This window comes from Staurois parvus, unplaced genomic scaffold, assembly GCF_062004578.1.
Source record: "Staurois parvus isolate SC_StPar_1 unplaced genomic scaffold, SC_StPar_1.0 ptg000708l, whole genome shotgun sequence".
Taxonomy (NCBI): Eukaryota; Metazoa; Chordata; class Amphibia; order Anura; family Ranidae; genus Staurois; species Staurois parvus.
In genome coordinates, this window is record NW_028318504.1 from 12,908,393 (window position 1) to 12,923,412 (window position 15,020).

Sequence of the window (15,020 nt, forward strand, 5' to 3'; positions counted from 1 at the left end):
AAGAAATGTTAAGGCTTGAACTGCAAAATCATGACCCGCTGCAAAGTGAGCACCGAAATGGCCCTGTTAATGGGATCTGCAAATGTGAAACACTGGTCTCCGCATGCATTCATTCAATTCTTCAACCGACTTAAAGCAAAATGCTAAAATTGTATTCCTGAAAACATATGGTGCTTCCCAAATGCTCTAATGTTATTCTTAAATCAGGGCTGGACTTATAAACCTAATATTAAAGTGGTTATAAACCTCAGACATTAAATATGAACAAAGCACATATTTCTATAGTGTTTACTTACCTATCTCCAAGCTAAGTGTCATTTCTGTCTGTTGTCTCTGTTATCAGCATGAGTCACTTCTGACATGTTTTCCTGACACCAAGAGGTAAGGTGGTTATAGAGGAGGGAGCTCCAGCACACAGCCTGTGATTGACAGCCTTAGCTCTGTTTCTGTGTGCTGTGAGAAAAGGGGGTGGGGGTCCGTTCTCTCCAAACAGCTCTCAGCACTCTCACTCATTGTGCAACAGAATCTCCCTACCCCCTGCTTTGTGGGTCGCAGATAAACCGGTACAACTTGTGTAGGAGAATTTGTTTCATCTCTGTGTATCGCCTGAGGCCAGTCAATTAACTGGGTATAAGGGTTTAACTGCTTTAAGGAAACAGAATTGGACCTTAGAAAATGCTTTCACTAATCAATGAAACGCTTGAAGAGCCAGTCCACCCAATTGTGATACTTTACTGACATGCAGTGTTAAATTGCAGAGTTACAGGTCTATGAAACCGCTGTGAGCTCCTGTGCCCCACTACCTTCGGCCCCAGCTGCTGCCAACCTCCAGGTCCCAAAGTTTTCCCTCACTGTTTACATGCAAAAACTGTGAAACTGCAAATCCCATCTTTGCAAATACTTTATTCTGGGAAGTACCGCTTCACTAGACTGATCGGCAACTCTTTATATGTCTTAGTGCTGCTGCCCTCTCTGACATTCTTTAGAATATATTACAAAAAAAAGGGGGGGGGGGATTTGAACCCCCATAAAGGACATGGTGGGTGTGGAGGAACTCAGTGCAGAGATTTCATCAATAGAGTCCCTGAGAAAAATAAAACAAAGATGGTTTAATGCTCCAGAATAAGCCAAACGTGGAACATGGGCTTTGGGTCAAATGACCCTTTAAACTACGGTGTCTAAATACACACACAAAAAGCTGAGCATATTTGTATGTCAATGGATGCCTGATTCTCTCTTCAGGCTACTGTAAGCTACACTCTGCATGTCTTGAAAACTCTGCATGTAAACATAAATTTAGCACAATTTGACAAATCACACAAGCAAAGAGTGAATGAAAACAGTAGTTAGAGAAAAAACTAAAGGGCCTCATTGATGGCCTGAATTTCATCTGATTCCTGCTGAATCAGCGAAAATTTGAGCCATGAGTGGCCCTGCAAGAATCAAACATTTCTAATGTAGCATTATCGGCCACTTACATAGTCAGCAGCAACAAGAGCCGCTGTTAACTCGGATGGGAGAATAAAATTCTTGTGTGGGCTGGATGGCCACAATTTCAGCAGTCTATGTCTGCTTAAAATTGAACCGAGTTTTCAAACCCTTAGGAGAGCAGTAGTGATGAATTCAGCAGCATCCTCTCACAATGGCATGACCCTTTGTTTCCTTCATATATTGCCAAATAGCTGCTGCCAAAAGTACTTTCCAGGAATGAAGGTTCACAGGCCATACCTGGAGTAAGGTTATACACCTACCACATACTGGTGTCCACGTCATACTTGTACAAGTCATCAGCCAGTCGGTACTTGTTGGCAGTAAAGGCTTTATAGCCCCCATGGATGTAGATGGATCTGGTGGTTTCATCATAAACACTGCTGTGACCATATCCTCCTTGGACTAGAGCACCCCGAGTCGCCACAATGTCCCAGGTGTTCGAGTCTGGGGGAAAGAGAGACACGGGCTTACACATTGCATCCTGACAGCTTAGAAGGAAAATGCATATACATGTATGGGTAGATACGCTATATTTCCAAAAGTATTGGTCGGCCTGCCTTTACATGCATATGAACCTTAATGGTACCCTAGTCTTAGTCCGTAGGGTTCAATATTGAGTTGGCCCCGTCCTTTGCAGCTATAACAGCTTCAACTCTTCTGGGAAGGCCGTCCACAAGGATTAGGAGGGTGTCTATGGGAAGGTTTGACCATTCTTCCAGAAACACATTTGTGAGGTCAGGCACTGAGCTCCTGAGAGAGACCCATTCCTTCACAAATGTTTGTAGAAGCAGTCTGCATGCCTAGGTTTTATACACCTGTGCCTATGGAGGTGATTTGAACACCTGAAGCCAATGATTTGGAGGGGTGTTCCAATACTGATACACACACAGCGGGTAAAAATAAGTATTGAACACGTCACCATTTTTCTCAGTAAATATATTTCTAAAGGTGAAATTTTCACCACATGTCCTTAACAACCAATGCAATCTATGCATACAAAGAAAGCAAAACAAATAAGTTCAGAAATTGAGTTATGTGTAATAAAATGGAATGACATAGGGAAAAAGTATTGAACACACGAAGAAAGGGGAGGTGCAAAAAGGCATGGAAAACCAACACACAAGCTGAAATCTATCAGTAATTAGAAAGCAATCCCGCCCCTTGTCAGTGCAAATTAATATCAGCTGGTTCAGTCTCAACTGATGGCCTATAAAAAGATGTCTCATTACCAACGCGTCACACAAGAAAAATCTCATGATAGGTAAAAGCAAATGGCACGCTCAAGACCTTTACAACTTATTGTTGCAACAATGCCTGTTCCCTGAATGTTTGCTGGTATGAAGCTTAAGCAGGCCATAGATGGATCAAATCTGGGCAGGTTCAATAGGGACTGGCTGAGGTTTGACCTATGGGAAGGCTGCTGGGTTTTCTTCATGCAATCACTGCCGATCGTTGTGTTCTGCCAGCAGGGAAAGTTTCCCGCAAGCAAAAACACAACGTTGCGGGAGGGATTCCCCATCAAGTCTGACCGTTGTGTATGGCAATCAGTGTAACTTACATTTTCAAAGCTTAACAGAACAAGCTGAAGATATAAGCTGATTGGTTACTATGCGCAGCTGCTTCAGTTTTGATAAATTCCAGCCATTGTGCATTAGAAATAATTCCTCTACACTAACCAGTTGTTGATTGGCCCACAGTAAAAATACAACGGCCATGTACATGATCCAGCTCTTCCGGGTAGGGTATGTGCACCCGCTGCCCCGGCTGTGCTGCCATTCGCTCCAGAACACGTCAATCAGTGGGTCCTTGGCCAATGATTTATGCAAAAAACAAAAAGGTATACCGCTCAGGCAAACAATCCAGATCAATCCACAACACGTGCAGGCTCTGGCTCGCCACCACATATGATGCAACAGGAAGAAGGGTCAGCCGCACACCGGAGAATAGATGAATATAGTGTGTATTTATTGATCCATAGGACACACAAAACACCAGGACATAAATACAGGACTTGTTAACGCGTTTCACATGATCTCATGCTTAATCATAACCAATCATAACCATAAAAAAAAAGGTTATGATTAAGCGCGAGATCGTGTGAAACGCGTTAATAGGTCCTGTATTCATGTCCTGGTGTTTTGTGTGTCCTATGGATCAATAAATACACACTATATTCATCTATCCTCCGGTGTGTGACTGACCCTTCTTCCTGTTCTAATAATTTATGGCCGGGATCTGCTGATCAGCAGAGGGAATGACAGGAGGGAACCCTGTGTTAAACAACACAGAGCTCTCTAGTGTGACAGCAGCAATGTGCAGGGTATCAGTGAAAACACCACACAATCATATTACACATTGTTAGGCAGTTAACCCCTGGATTGCCCCTAAATGTTAAACCCTTCCCAGGCAGTGACAGTGTATTTTATTAGCACTGATCATTGTACTAGTGTCACTAGAGATGTCATTTAATCAGTTCCCCCCCAGCATCAGATAGTGTCTGATTGCCAGACGCACTATCACAGTCCCGCTATACATCGCTGATCACAGCCACCACCAGTATAAAATAAATAAAAATTCCAGTATGTATTCCATAGTTTTTAGATGCTATAACTTTCATGCAAAACAATATATGCTTATAGGGATTTTTTTTTTATTAAAGACATGTAGCAGAATACATTTTGGCCTAAATGTATGAAAAATTTGATTTTTTTTTAAAAAAAACATTTATTGGATATGTTTTATAGCAGAAAGTAAAAAATATAGTTTTCCCCCAAATTTTTGTTTTCTGTCTCATTTATATAATTAAAAAAAAAAAATTTTGATCAAATATCAACAAATAAAAGCTCTATTTGTAGGGAATAAAATTATATAAATTTCATTTGGGTGCAGCATTGTATGACCATGCAATTACCAGTTAAATAGTGCTGTACCACAAAGCAAAAAAAATGGCTTAAAGAGCGTCAAATCTTCCAGCGCTTAAGTGGTTAACTTTAAAGCTCAAATGAACTTTCAGTTTAAATCGGACAAATACATTTGCAGGAGCAACAAAACAAAAGATGAGCAGTCAAAGCCTGCCCCTCTGCCATAATATCGATCTCTGATACACCTCCTTCTGAGTCAGAGTCATAGCTTACTATTAGCAAATATCATGCTCCTTGCTGTTTGAATAGCACTCTCTCTGATTGAACAGGGGGCATGTTGGACCTCGGCAGAGAGACCACTGTTTCTACACATAGAGAAAGGGTTCTTCTCTTCAACATTATGGCAGAGGGCAGGCTTCTCTACTCAGACTGAGGCTGCTTTCTAAAGGAAACAAACTGACACTTTGCACCCATTTTGTTTTGATGAACCTGGGACGTATTTAGCGGATTCAAACTGAAAGTTCGGCTGGGCTTTAGGGCCAGTTCACACCATAGAAACATAGTCCAGATGCATTCCGCTTGCATTTCTGCATGCGCGCTTTTGACACGTTCCAGTGCGTCTTTGATGCATTCCTGGATCAGATCATATGCAGTCCAGTGCGTTTTTTCTGCATCAAAAACACATGCACAGTGTTTTCCATGTATTCCAACAGCCCTAGTGCAGTTAGTTTCAGGTGCAGGAAAAAAAAAAGTAGAATACGCTGCATTTTTTCTACACAACTGTACTGGAACACAGAAAAACTCAACAAAAATGCACAGGAATGGAGTGTGGTGTGAACTGTAAGCAAAAACGCATCTGGAACGCATCTGCAGTGCATTTTTGTGGTGTGAACTGGCCCTTAATAAGGACATGTGTGTTCCAGTGCATTTTTGGTGCATTCTAGTGTGTTTAACCTCTTCACGCCGGCACCTCCTGGCCCTTTAAGGGTTCCAGAAGCCAGGAGGCGAGGCGGGTTTAGGGTCATGTGACTGCCATGACGCGCCGTCACGGCGGTCACCTGATCGGGGAAGGTCCCAATCGAAAGAGGAGATCGGGACCTTTCCGTGAGTATCGGACATGTGTGCTGTGAGCGCACTCCCGGCACGTCCTTTTTTAATAGAACGCAAATGTGCGCCAGCGTGGCGTCTAGGCCCAGACGCCGGGAGGCCGCACATTTGTGTGCGGCACGCGTGAAGAGGTTAAGGCATTTCACCGCGTCCCAGTATAGTTTAGTGCAGAAAAAAATGCAGCATGTTCTGCTATTTTTTTTCTGGAACACACATGTACTGACTACACTGGTGTGAGCTATGCCATTGGAAACCATAAAACCTACTAACCATGTGTTTTGATGCAGAAACAAAATGCACTGGACTGCATGTGGTGTGAGCCAGTCCAGAAAGGGTTAGCTCATCTTTACACAAAATCTGTAAAGGTGACCTAACACAGACCCCCTCATCCCAACACCCCTCCCCCTCCAAAGGCCCAGGGAGTCAAAACCTCCACTGCTTTATATCCTCTCCATTCAACACTTTAACCCCTTGACGCCGACGTCACACAAATATGCGGCCTCACAGAACTGGGCTTTTCCCTGTGGGGCCACATTTTTGAGTACCTGTCTTTGTGCTGGGAGCGCGCTGCACAGTGCACTCCCAGCACAAAGACCGGGGTGCCACTGAGAGCCCTGGGTCCCGTTCTAATGATCGGGACCTGGGACTCCCGATTCCGGGTCACATGATCGCTCATAGCCTCTGATTGGCTATCACAGTGATCAGTCACTGTACAGCACGGCCCCCTTGTTTTTGTTTTCTCTCTCTATGGAGGAGAGAGATACATTGTACTTCTCTAACTCCTGGCATAGAGGGGAAAAAAAAAAGTGTGTCGTCTAATAAATTAACAAATATTAAAAAATAAAAATACCTAGATCAAGGTTTGATCTAGTTCAGTGTAAAAACAGTGTCTAGTTCAGTGTCAGGGTAAGTGTTAGGGTCATCGGTCAAAGTCAAAGATCAGGATTTTATTTTGTGTTTTTTTTAAATTGGTATTACTGTCAGTTAGTGTCAGTGTGTTTTAGGTAAACAAAATGCGCAGTATTGTTTCTGGGCTGTACTACGGGCACAAACACACATATATGGTATCACTGCGATCGTCAAGAGCTGGAAAATTTATTTTGGGTTGTTCTTTGGTGGTAGGTTATGGTAGTAACAAGAAACACACAGCTAAATAAAAAAATTTTTTTTTTTTGCTATTTTGGGCCAGTTTTCCTTGGATAATAAAAAAAAAATCCATTACCATTTACCACCAAATGAAAGCCCAATTTGTCCTGAAAAAAACCCGGTATAATTCACCTGGATGTACAAAGTAGTTGTGATGATATGTACAGTTTTACTAACACGTCAACATTGCAAAATTGTGCTTAGGCATTAAGATTTGTTTTACCCTTAGGCATGAAGGGGTTAAGGATGGACCAGACAGATTCTGATTCTGTCCATGTTGAGGTGCTGACCAATTAGAATCCATCTGGTCCGTCCTGGCAGTGTTGGAGAAACAGGAGAAGAAGCAGAAAGAATTTCAAATCCCTGGACTGACGGAGGGGATTGAAGGAGCACCGACAGCTCAGGACAGTGGAAGGCAAGTACAGCGGGGGCCAGAGCCCAGTGTTAGGTCACCTTTACAGATTTTATGTAAAGGTGAACTAACACTTTAAATTTAATCTAGAGAAGAGATTACTGATGCACTTCAGAACAACAAACATTCGATGGCTGGCCAAAAACATCAATGGAGTTCAGCTTTTAACATTTGTGGTCAGGTGCTAAATTTGGTACTTCCACCATAGTAGAAAACGACACAATCAGCAGTCTTCTGTGCATGCAAAAAGCATGTCAGGGCTGCTGAGAAACGCTGTAAAAACGGAGCTCCTGCCTCAGATGTTTATGGATTCCTAAAAGAGAAATGCTGAAAATTACTAAGAAGCTCGAAGCAGCCCCTGTACCCCTCCAACAGGCCCCCTGATAGAATGTAATGCCGCTATTCTACAAAGTTATGCTGCTTTTTCAGCTATTTCAAGCTAACTATATTTATAAAAAATGAACAGAATGACAGCTTTGCCATTTCCTGTTCTTTGTCAACAGACTAGAGAAATCGGCAGGTCATAATGTGCTTGCAACAAGTAATGAATCATGTCAGCATTCCCGATTAAATCTGAATTTCTGTAGCAGGAACTGACAGTTCTCGGAATCCCATTTACAGGGGACGGATTCTGGGAAACGGCAGAACCAAGCCCATTTTTCAGTGAAGCAATATTTATAGCATGTCATGTGAGCCTTAAACCGCATAAACCAGTCAGTATAAACATCAAAGAGAAATTCAAATTTTTTAATCAGAAAACAGCATTCATCAAAATTGCCTTAATTTGCCCATGTTGCAAAATAGGCAAAAAATTCCAACCTATACAAACACAAAAAGAAAAAATCTGATTATCTGATTGGTCACCGTGTAGCAACACAAGCAGATTCATTCAAACACTTACAGTTAAGACAAGAATTACCAGATCTAAAGCTGAACTCTACGCACAAATATATTTCATCTTACTATAATCTTTAATAACCACAAAGGATATAAACCCACTTTGTGTGCACCAAAAGCCTTTGCAAACCTTGATTTTTTTTTTTTGCAAAAGTAGTGGTGACAACGCTGTGCTGCACATAGCCTGGTCAAAGAGTAGAGCTGTGGGAGGGGCTCAGCAAGCCCCACCCACTACAGGCTGCCTGCAGGAAACTACAGGAGGGGTGTATCCAAGGTGAAGACTAGACCCTGCACAATTGAACAGCAGAAGTGATTGGTCTGACCTTGGTGCCAGGCATTGCCCCAGAGCTGAGCCCCATCCATCTGCTTCCCCAAGTGCAACAAAAGCACCTGAATAGACAAAATAGGGGCAAGGGCTTGTGGAGTAGGCAGACCTCCGCCTGCACGGCAGGGGCTTACCTCAAAAGTCAGGAATAGTCACATCCTTCATAACAAAGTGAACCCAGGATTAGAAGGGAGCGAAGATGATGCTTTTCTGACATAATGGCAGACACCTTGCAATTCCTACTCTCTTTTTTAAAAGTTTAACATACCTGGAAGTTTTAGATTAAAGGGTTAGTTCACCTTTTCAAAAAAAAATAAAAAAAATAAAAGTGTTACTAAACCCCGGACCCTGCATTCACTCTATCCGGTCTTCCCTGGACCCTGCATTCACTCTATCCGGTCTCCCCGGACCCTGCATTCACTCTATCCGGTCTCCCCGGACCCTGCATTCACTCTATCCGGTCTCCCCGGACCCTGCATTCACTCTATCCGGTCTCCCCGGACCCTGCATTCACTCTATCCGGTCTCCCCGGACCCTGCATTCACTCTATCCAGTCTCCCCGGACCCTGCATTCACTCTATCCAGTCTCCCCGGACCCTGCATTCACTCTATCCAGTCTCCCCGGACCCTGCATTCACTCTATCCAGTCTCCCCGGACCCTGCATTCACTCTATCCAGTCTCCCCGGACCCTGCATTCACTCTATCCAGTCTCCCCGGACCCTGCATTCACTCTATCCAGTCTCCCCGGACCCTGCATTCACTCTATCCAGTCTCCCCGGACCCTGCATTCACTCTATCCAGTCTCCCCGGACCCTGCATTCACTCTATCCAGTCTCCCCGGACCCTGCATTCACTCTATCCAGTCTCCCCAGACCCTGCATTTACTCTATCCAGTCTCCCCGGACCCAGCATTCACTATAGCCGGTCTCCCCGGACCCCGCATTCACTATATCCGGTCTCCCCGGACCCCGCATTCACTATATCCGGTCTCCCCGGACCCCGCATTCACTATATCCGGTCTCCCCGGACCCCGCATTCACTATATCCGGTCTCTCCGGACCCTGCATTCACTATATCCGGTCTCCCCGGACCCTGCATTCACTATATCTACCACACTGCAGAGAGACCCCTGGTTGCAAACAGAAAGCAGTCCTTACCTGCAGCATAGTACAGGATTTTCTACTCTCATTGTGGCTGCTTTACACTAAGAACTCATCACTAACTGTACACTGAATTTCTATAATGCATATTCACTGAAGCTTCAATTGGGCTGTAAAAAGCCAAGCTGGGGGTTTTTCATCAGTCCCTGCTTCCATGAACAAAAGACCCCTGTGACCACCTACCAAGGTTGTATTGCTGAATACTGCTGATGTAGCCATACATGGGACAGTGGCCAAAGAACACCAGCATGACACGAGCACCGCCATTTGGTTTTACTATGTGAGCAGAATGGCCGACCACAGCGTACTGTTCCTTGACATTCGGAAGCAGCTGAACCCACGACTCATTATAGACATGAAACACCCAGAGCTGGTTGGTGACGTTCCCTGTGGTATCTATCTTACCACCATACATGTACAACTTGTCCTACAAAGAAAAGAAAAAGATTTGGTTGGTGGGATATTCTACAACCTGTGAGAATATTTTGTGTTATAAGACATTTTAAGTAACCAAAGTGGTTAAATGACTCACACGTACTCCATTACACAACCCTCCATCCTCAAAATATCATGCAAATTCTATTTCTAGCCATTATCTTTAGCCCAGGTTTATACAGATGCAGTGCAGTATATCGCATGTGATTCGCACAGGAACAGCACCGCATTCCTCTGCAAATCACATGCGAATTCTGTGCGGTGTAAATGGAGCCATACATGTTGTATGGCTCAAATCGCACCGCATATGCGCCAAAAAGATGCAGGATTCTTTTTTTGGTCCGCACTAGAATCGAATCACATGGGTATTCACACCTATGCGATCCGATTCTGCACACCGCACCTAACCGATTTTGGGGTGTTGTTAAATTAACATACACACCAGCAGCGGTTCGCATGAACGGAGTACGATTGTGATCCGGAATTCGCACAGAAACCAGTGCAAATTCCGCACCGCATCAGTGTGAACCCAGGCTTACAGAATATATAAAGGTCTGAGACTGTACCTCATATACTGCAAGAGAATGTCCATATCTCACTATAATGGAGTTGACCGAGTTGTTTAGAGGAAGCCAGTCATGTGAGACGAGGTCATACCTGTACAAAACACAAACCAGTTACTGCTGAACCACAGAGTCACACAGATAGACTGCCTACAGCATATCAGACACTTTATCTGCATCATCAGCAGAAGTCGAGGTGGAGACACTCCTTAGATCTTTCGAGTATTACATTAAAGCCGGACCCCAGGCTTACTTTCACTTTAAAATCGTTTGTTTGGGCCAAGCTGACCGAAATGAACAATTTCCTTTACTAATTGATGCAACCACTGTCAGCGCTAACTATATGCAGCATTAGGTACATACAGTATACAAGCATGGCGTTCCAGCAGTGGTAGAGACAGGGACGTCCTGTCTGCTGCTGGAACAAAATCAAGTTAGGCTAAGCACTTCACATCCATTCACATTTTTTGTATCAATGAATGCAAGGCTTCCTCTGGTAGGCCAAGATAAGGAGCTGGGAGGACAACATCGCAATCTCCACTTCAGCCAACAAGAGGAAGCCATGCGTTAATTCATAAAAAAAATAAAAAATAGGGCCAAGTGCCATTCACAGAAGCTTTGTATTTTTCTTAAAGCGATTGTAAAGGCTGCTGTCAATCAAATCCTGTGAGGATGGAGTGGTGCTGAGCTCAGGATGAAGCCCACACGTGTGCCACCATAGGAAGCGGTTTCTTATAGTGGCACATAGAGAAGGAGGAGGAAAAACTATCATTTTAATGAATGCAAGGCTTCCTTTGAATGGTTGAGGTAGAAATTGTAACATTATCCTTCCACCTTGGCCAATCATAGAAAGCCTTGCGTTCATTCTTAAAAAAAAAAAAAAAGGCTTCCTGCAAATGGCTGAGAAGCACTCATCCCAACTAAATTTTGTTCCAGCAGCAGAAGAGAAGACTGCGTACCACTGGCAGACCACAGCTCTGTATACATGCTTATGCTACATACAAGATAATACAGCACTGACAGCCACCAATCAGTAAATAAAGCTTGCTTGGGCCAGCTTGGAGCAAACTACGTAAAGTTTAAGTAAATCTGGAGTTCAGCTTTAAAAGCTCAAAAAGCTATTAAATAAATATGTTTGCACAGAATGTACCCTGAATCTACACGTGGGTTCATACCATGTCTAAGCAAAATATGGCTCCTGCTGCTGTGGATCTGCAACTCCCAGAATTGTAAACGCAGGATTCAATTTTGTCTCGATGGACTTCTAGATCTCAATGCAACCCAAATGTGGTGGCATGGCCACCATTGTAGTCTATGGTTTACTCCTCCAGCCCCATAACAGCAGGAACAGTCTGTGGGAGACTATGGAATGTACTTGCAACGCATTGATCACAATTGCAAAGCTCTGTAGGCTTCAATGAAAAAATGTACTACATTGTTTATTATTGCCGGTACATTGAATACATTTTTGCAGGATTATGGCTTCCAGGTTATCTTTACATTAACTTACTCTAGTCTGATTCTTAGGAATCAGGGGTCAGAGATCACCTGTAACTGAGTACATGCAATGCGTGCAAAGAAGTTGGGAGACATTGTGTGATATTTGCAAGTTACTAAAGCTAAAAGAAGCACAGAAGCCTTTCAAAAACTTGGCTAATTTTAATGAATGTTCACATTAGTGCCAATGAGTCACGACTGTTTCTTTAAGTTTTAAGTAAAACTCCAGGCAGAAATATATAAACTTTCAGTAGAATGAACGAGTTCATGAAATATTAAAATCTCACCACTAAAACCCGCCCCCACTTCAGCTGTGATCGCCTAGGCGATCGGAAGCGGAAGTTGTCGTGTCCCCCCGTAGTAGGGGCCCCCCGTAGTCTTCTGGGACACGTGACAGGTCCCAGAAGACTACAGGGACATTCACAAAGTGCAGCGCTTCTCGTGCATGCACAATGGGCACCCTGCTGTGAAGCCACAAGCTGTCACAGCCGGGTGCGCACACTGCAGATGCCGGCACCGGGGAGAGAAGTTTTTGTAGCTGCTGACTTTTTTTTCTCAGGTGGAACTCCGCTTTAAAGTGGGACGTTCTGCTCTATATAAGCAACCAAACGTTGAATTCAGAGAAGCTGATCTACTACAAGGCTTCATTATGAACAGCCTTCCTGTGACACAAAGCACAACTTCTAGGTCCTGCCCACTGTCCTGAAGAAATGCAGCCACAGTTGAACCGAGATAAAATATAATCTAATACTATAATAAAATATAAAGGGACGTCTCCTTCGAGAAGACTGACAGTAATTCTATTTTCCAGTTATGTGTCTGGCAGCCCTTTAAAATAACTATACTTCCTGGATGTACTTGCAACACAATATAGAAACAAATATGGTTCTCACGCCATAACCATCTGGTAATTGGAATGGTTGAACATGTAGCCGCCCACAATCCACATGACATCATCCAGCACCACGGCCTTGTGAGATGCTCGGGCCAGCTGTGGGACAGAGAACTCTTCTCGGGTCCAGAACGACTGGTTGGCCGGAACTGGGACTGAACAGCCGGGACCTGAAATAGCCAGAAAAATACATATGAAGCTGTGACCCACACCTCCAATACACCTCCACTGGAAGGGTAAAACACACAGGAATTCAGATGGCAAAACTATTCTGCCCGGGACAACCAATTAGCTTCCGATGGCTGCACAAAATGAAGGTTATAATTCGCTGTTATGGAACATCACTAATAAATCGAACTTTTAGACAAGTGTACAGTAAGTAAAGTCCTTTCATTAACCTCCCTGGAGGTAATCCTGAGTGTAGCTCGGGGTAAACTTTCAGCACCACAAGTGGTAACCCCGAGCTACACTCGGGAATACCCTGCAGCGTTGCTCCGGGATCCCTCTTGCACTTACCTTGTCCTTCGCTCCTGCGATGTCCCCCCTGCAGCGTCCCCAGCCATCTCTTACGGCCAATGCCGGCATCCGTCTTCCGTCAAGACGTACGGGGGACGGAACCGGCAGGAAATTAAAAAATTTTAAAAGTGACATTCACTCAATACACTAAAATCACATAGAATAACATTCCTGTATCAAACCATTTCACATACATTTTGTCCCGAGTGCTTTGTCCTGCGCCCTGCCTGCATTTTTACTGTTCTGCCTGGAAACTGAGAAACGTCCATGGCGTCCAAAAAGCGTCCCTTTAGGTGAAAAGCGGTTTTAGACCGGCTAGAGAACAGCGATAGTAAATCAGAACCACTTGCAGAATTGAGTGATAATGATTCGTGGGGGCAATTCCTCATCAGACACTGAAAACGATTCTGCGACTGAGCTCAGTGATGTGCGAACTTGGCGCTATATTTCAAATTTCAGTGATTTTGGTTTGATTATATTATTGAATTAAATGTATTATTATATTATTTTTTATGATTATTAGAATTTATGATTTCGTGTTTCAAGTTTTATCATACCCGGGATGTTTACTAGACTCTTGTTCGGACAGATTTCAGTGAGTTATTCCTAAAAATTACAGGCATACAATAAAAAAACAAATTTCCATGCAAAAAAATGTACCGCTTTGAGCACAGAAATACTGACATAATCAGACCGCTAGGGAGGTTAATGCCCCCATAGTGCCACCTGCCGTGAAAAATACCCATTTTCCTGACAGTTCCAGCATTATTCTAACTATACAGCCCCATTCAGAGCCGTACAGCCTTTGCAAAGTGAAATGTCCCCACCTTCTTACTGCGCATGCGTGCAGCAGCTTTATTCCTTTATATGGATGCACCATACTCCATAGGACAGCTAGAGGATACTAGAAGGACGGCTTACCCATAAGTATAAAATGGAGATGCCGTGCACTTGCAAAGAAAAGAATGTTTCCAAGCAAAGCCAGCACAATGAATATCGCTGGAACAAAGAAGGTATTTTACAAGGCTGGCTGTACTCATTTCACAGTTATCCTTTAAAGTGCATCTATGGCCAAAAGTAAATATGTAATGAGGCACTTAGCAGCAGCTAGCACAGTATTTTATCATCTAATACTCTGCAAGCCGCTAAGCATCCTTTTGATCCATCCAGTACAGACTTCCTTGATTGGGGTGACACAATCCTCATTACCTTTGATTATGCAAAGCTGTATCACCACACTGTAGAATGCACTAGAACTACACCTGAATGTCAGACAATGACAGCTGATATCAGTCATATGCAACCAGCCAGTTTAAAACAACAGCAGGCTAATGGCAGCACAAATCTTCAAGCACATCGCTGCCTCTATATACAGTGGGGATCGAAAGTTTGGGCACCCCAGCTAAAAATGTATTAATGTGCATAAAGAAGCCAAGGAAAGATGGAAAAATCTCCAAAAGGCATCAAATTACAGATTAGACATTCTTATAATAAGTCAACAAAAGTTAGATTTTATTTCCATCATTTACACTTTCAAAATAACAGAAAACAAAAAAATGGCGTCTGCAAAAGTTTGGGCACCCTGCAGAGTTAATATCTTGTACTGCCCCCTTTGGCAAGTATCACAGCTTGTAAACGCTTTTTGTAGCCAGCCAAGAGTCTTTCAATTCTTGTTTGAGGTATCTTTGCCCATTCTTCCTTACAAAAGTCTTCCAGT

The 15,020-nt window shown here is 43.5% G+C and overlaps 1 protein-coding gene across 1 annotated transcript in view; it reads right to left on the reverse strand.

The window, feature by feature from the left end:
* The window catches only part of ATRN (attractin), a gene marked incomplete at its 5' end in the record, with an annotated part of 270,653 nt that overhangs the window by 218,859 nt on the left and 36,774 nt on the right, over positions 1-15,020 (reverse strand). The window contains 4 exons of the mRNA XM_089653376.1: positions 1,752-1,935; positions 9,584-9,827; positions 10,402-10,492; positions 12,789-12,957. Coding sequence (XP_089509502.1) covers positions 1,752-1,935; positions 9,584-9,827; positions 10,402-10,492; positions 12,789-12,957 — 688 coding nt within the window. The remainder of the gene's footprint in view (positions 1-1,751; positions 1,936-9,583; positions 9,828-10,401; positions 10,493-12,788; positions 12,958-15,020) is intronic.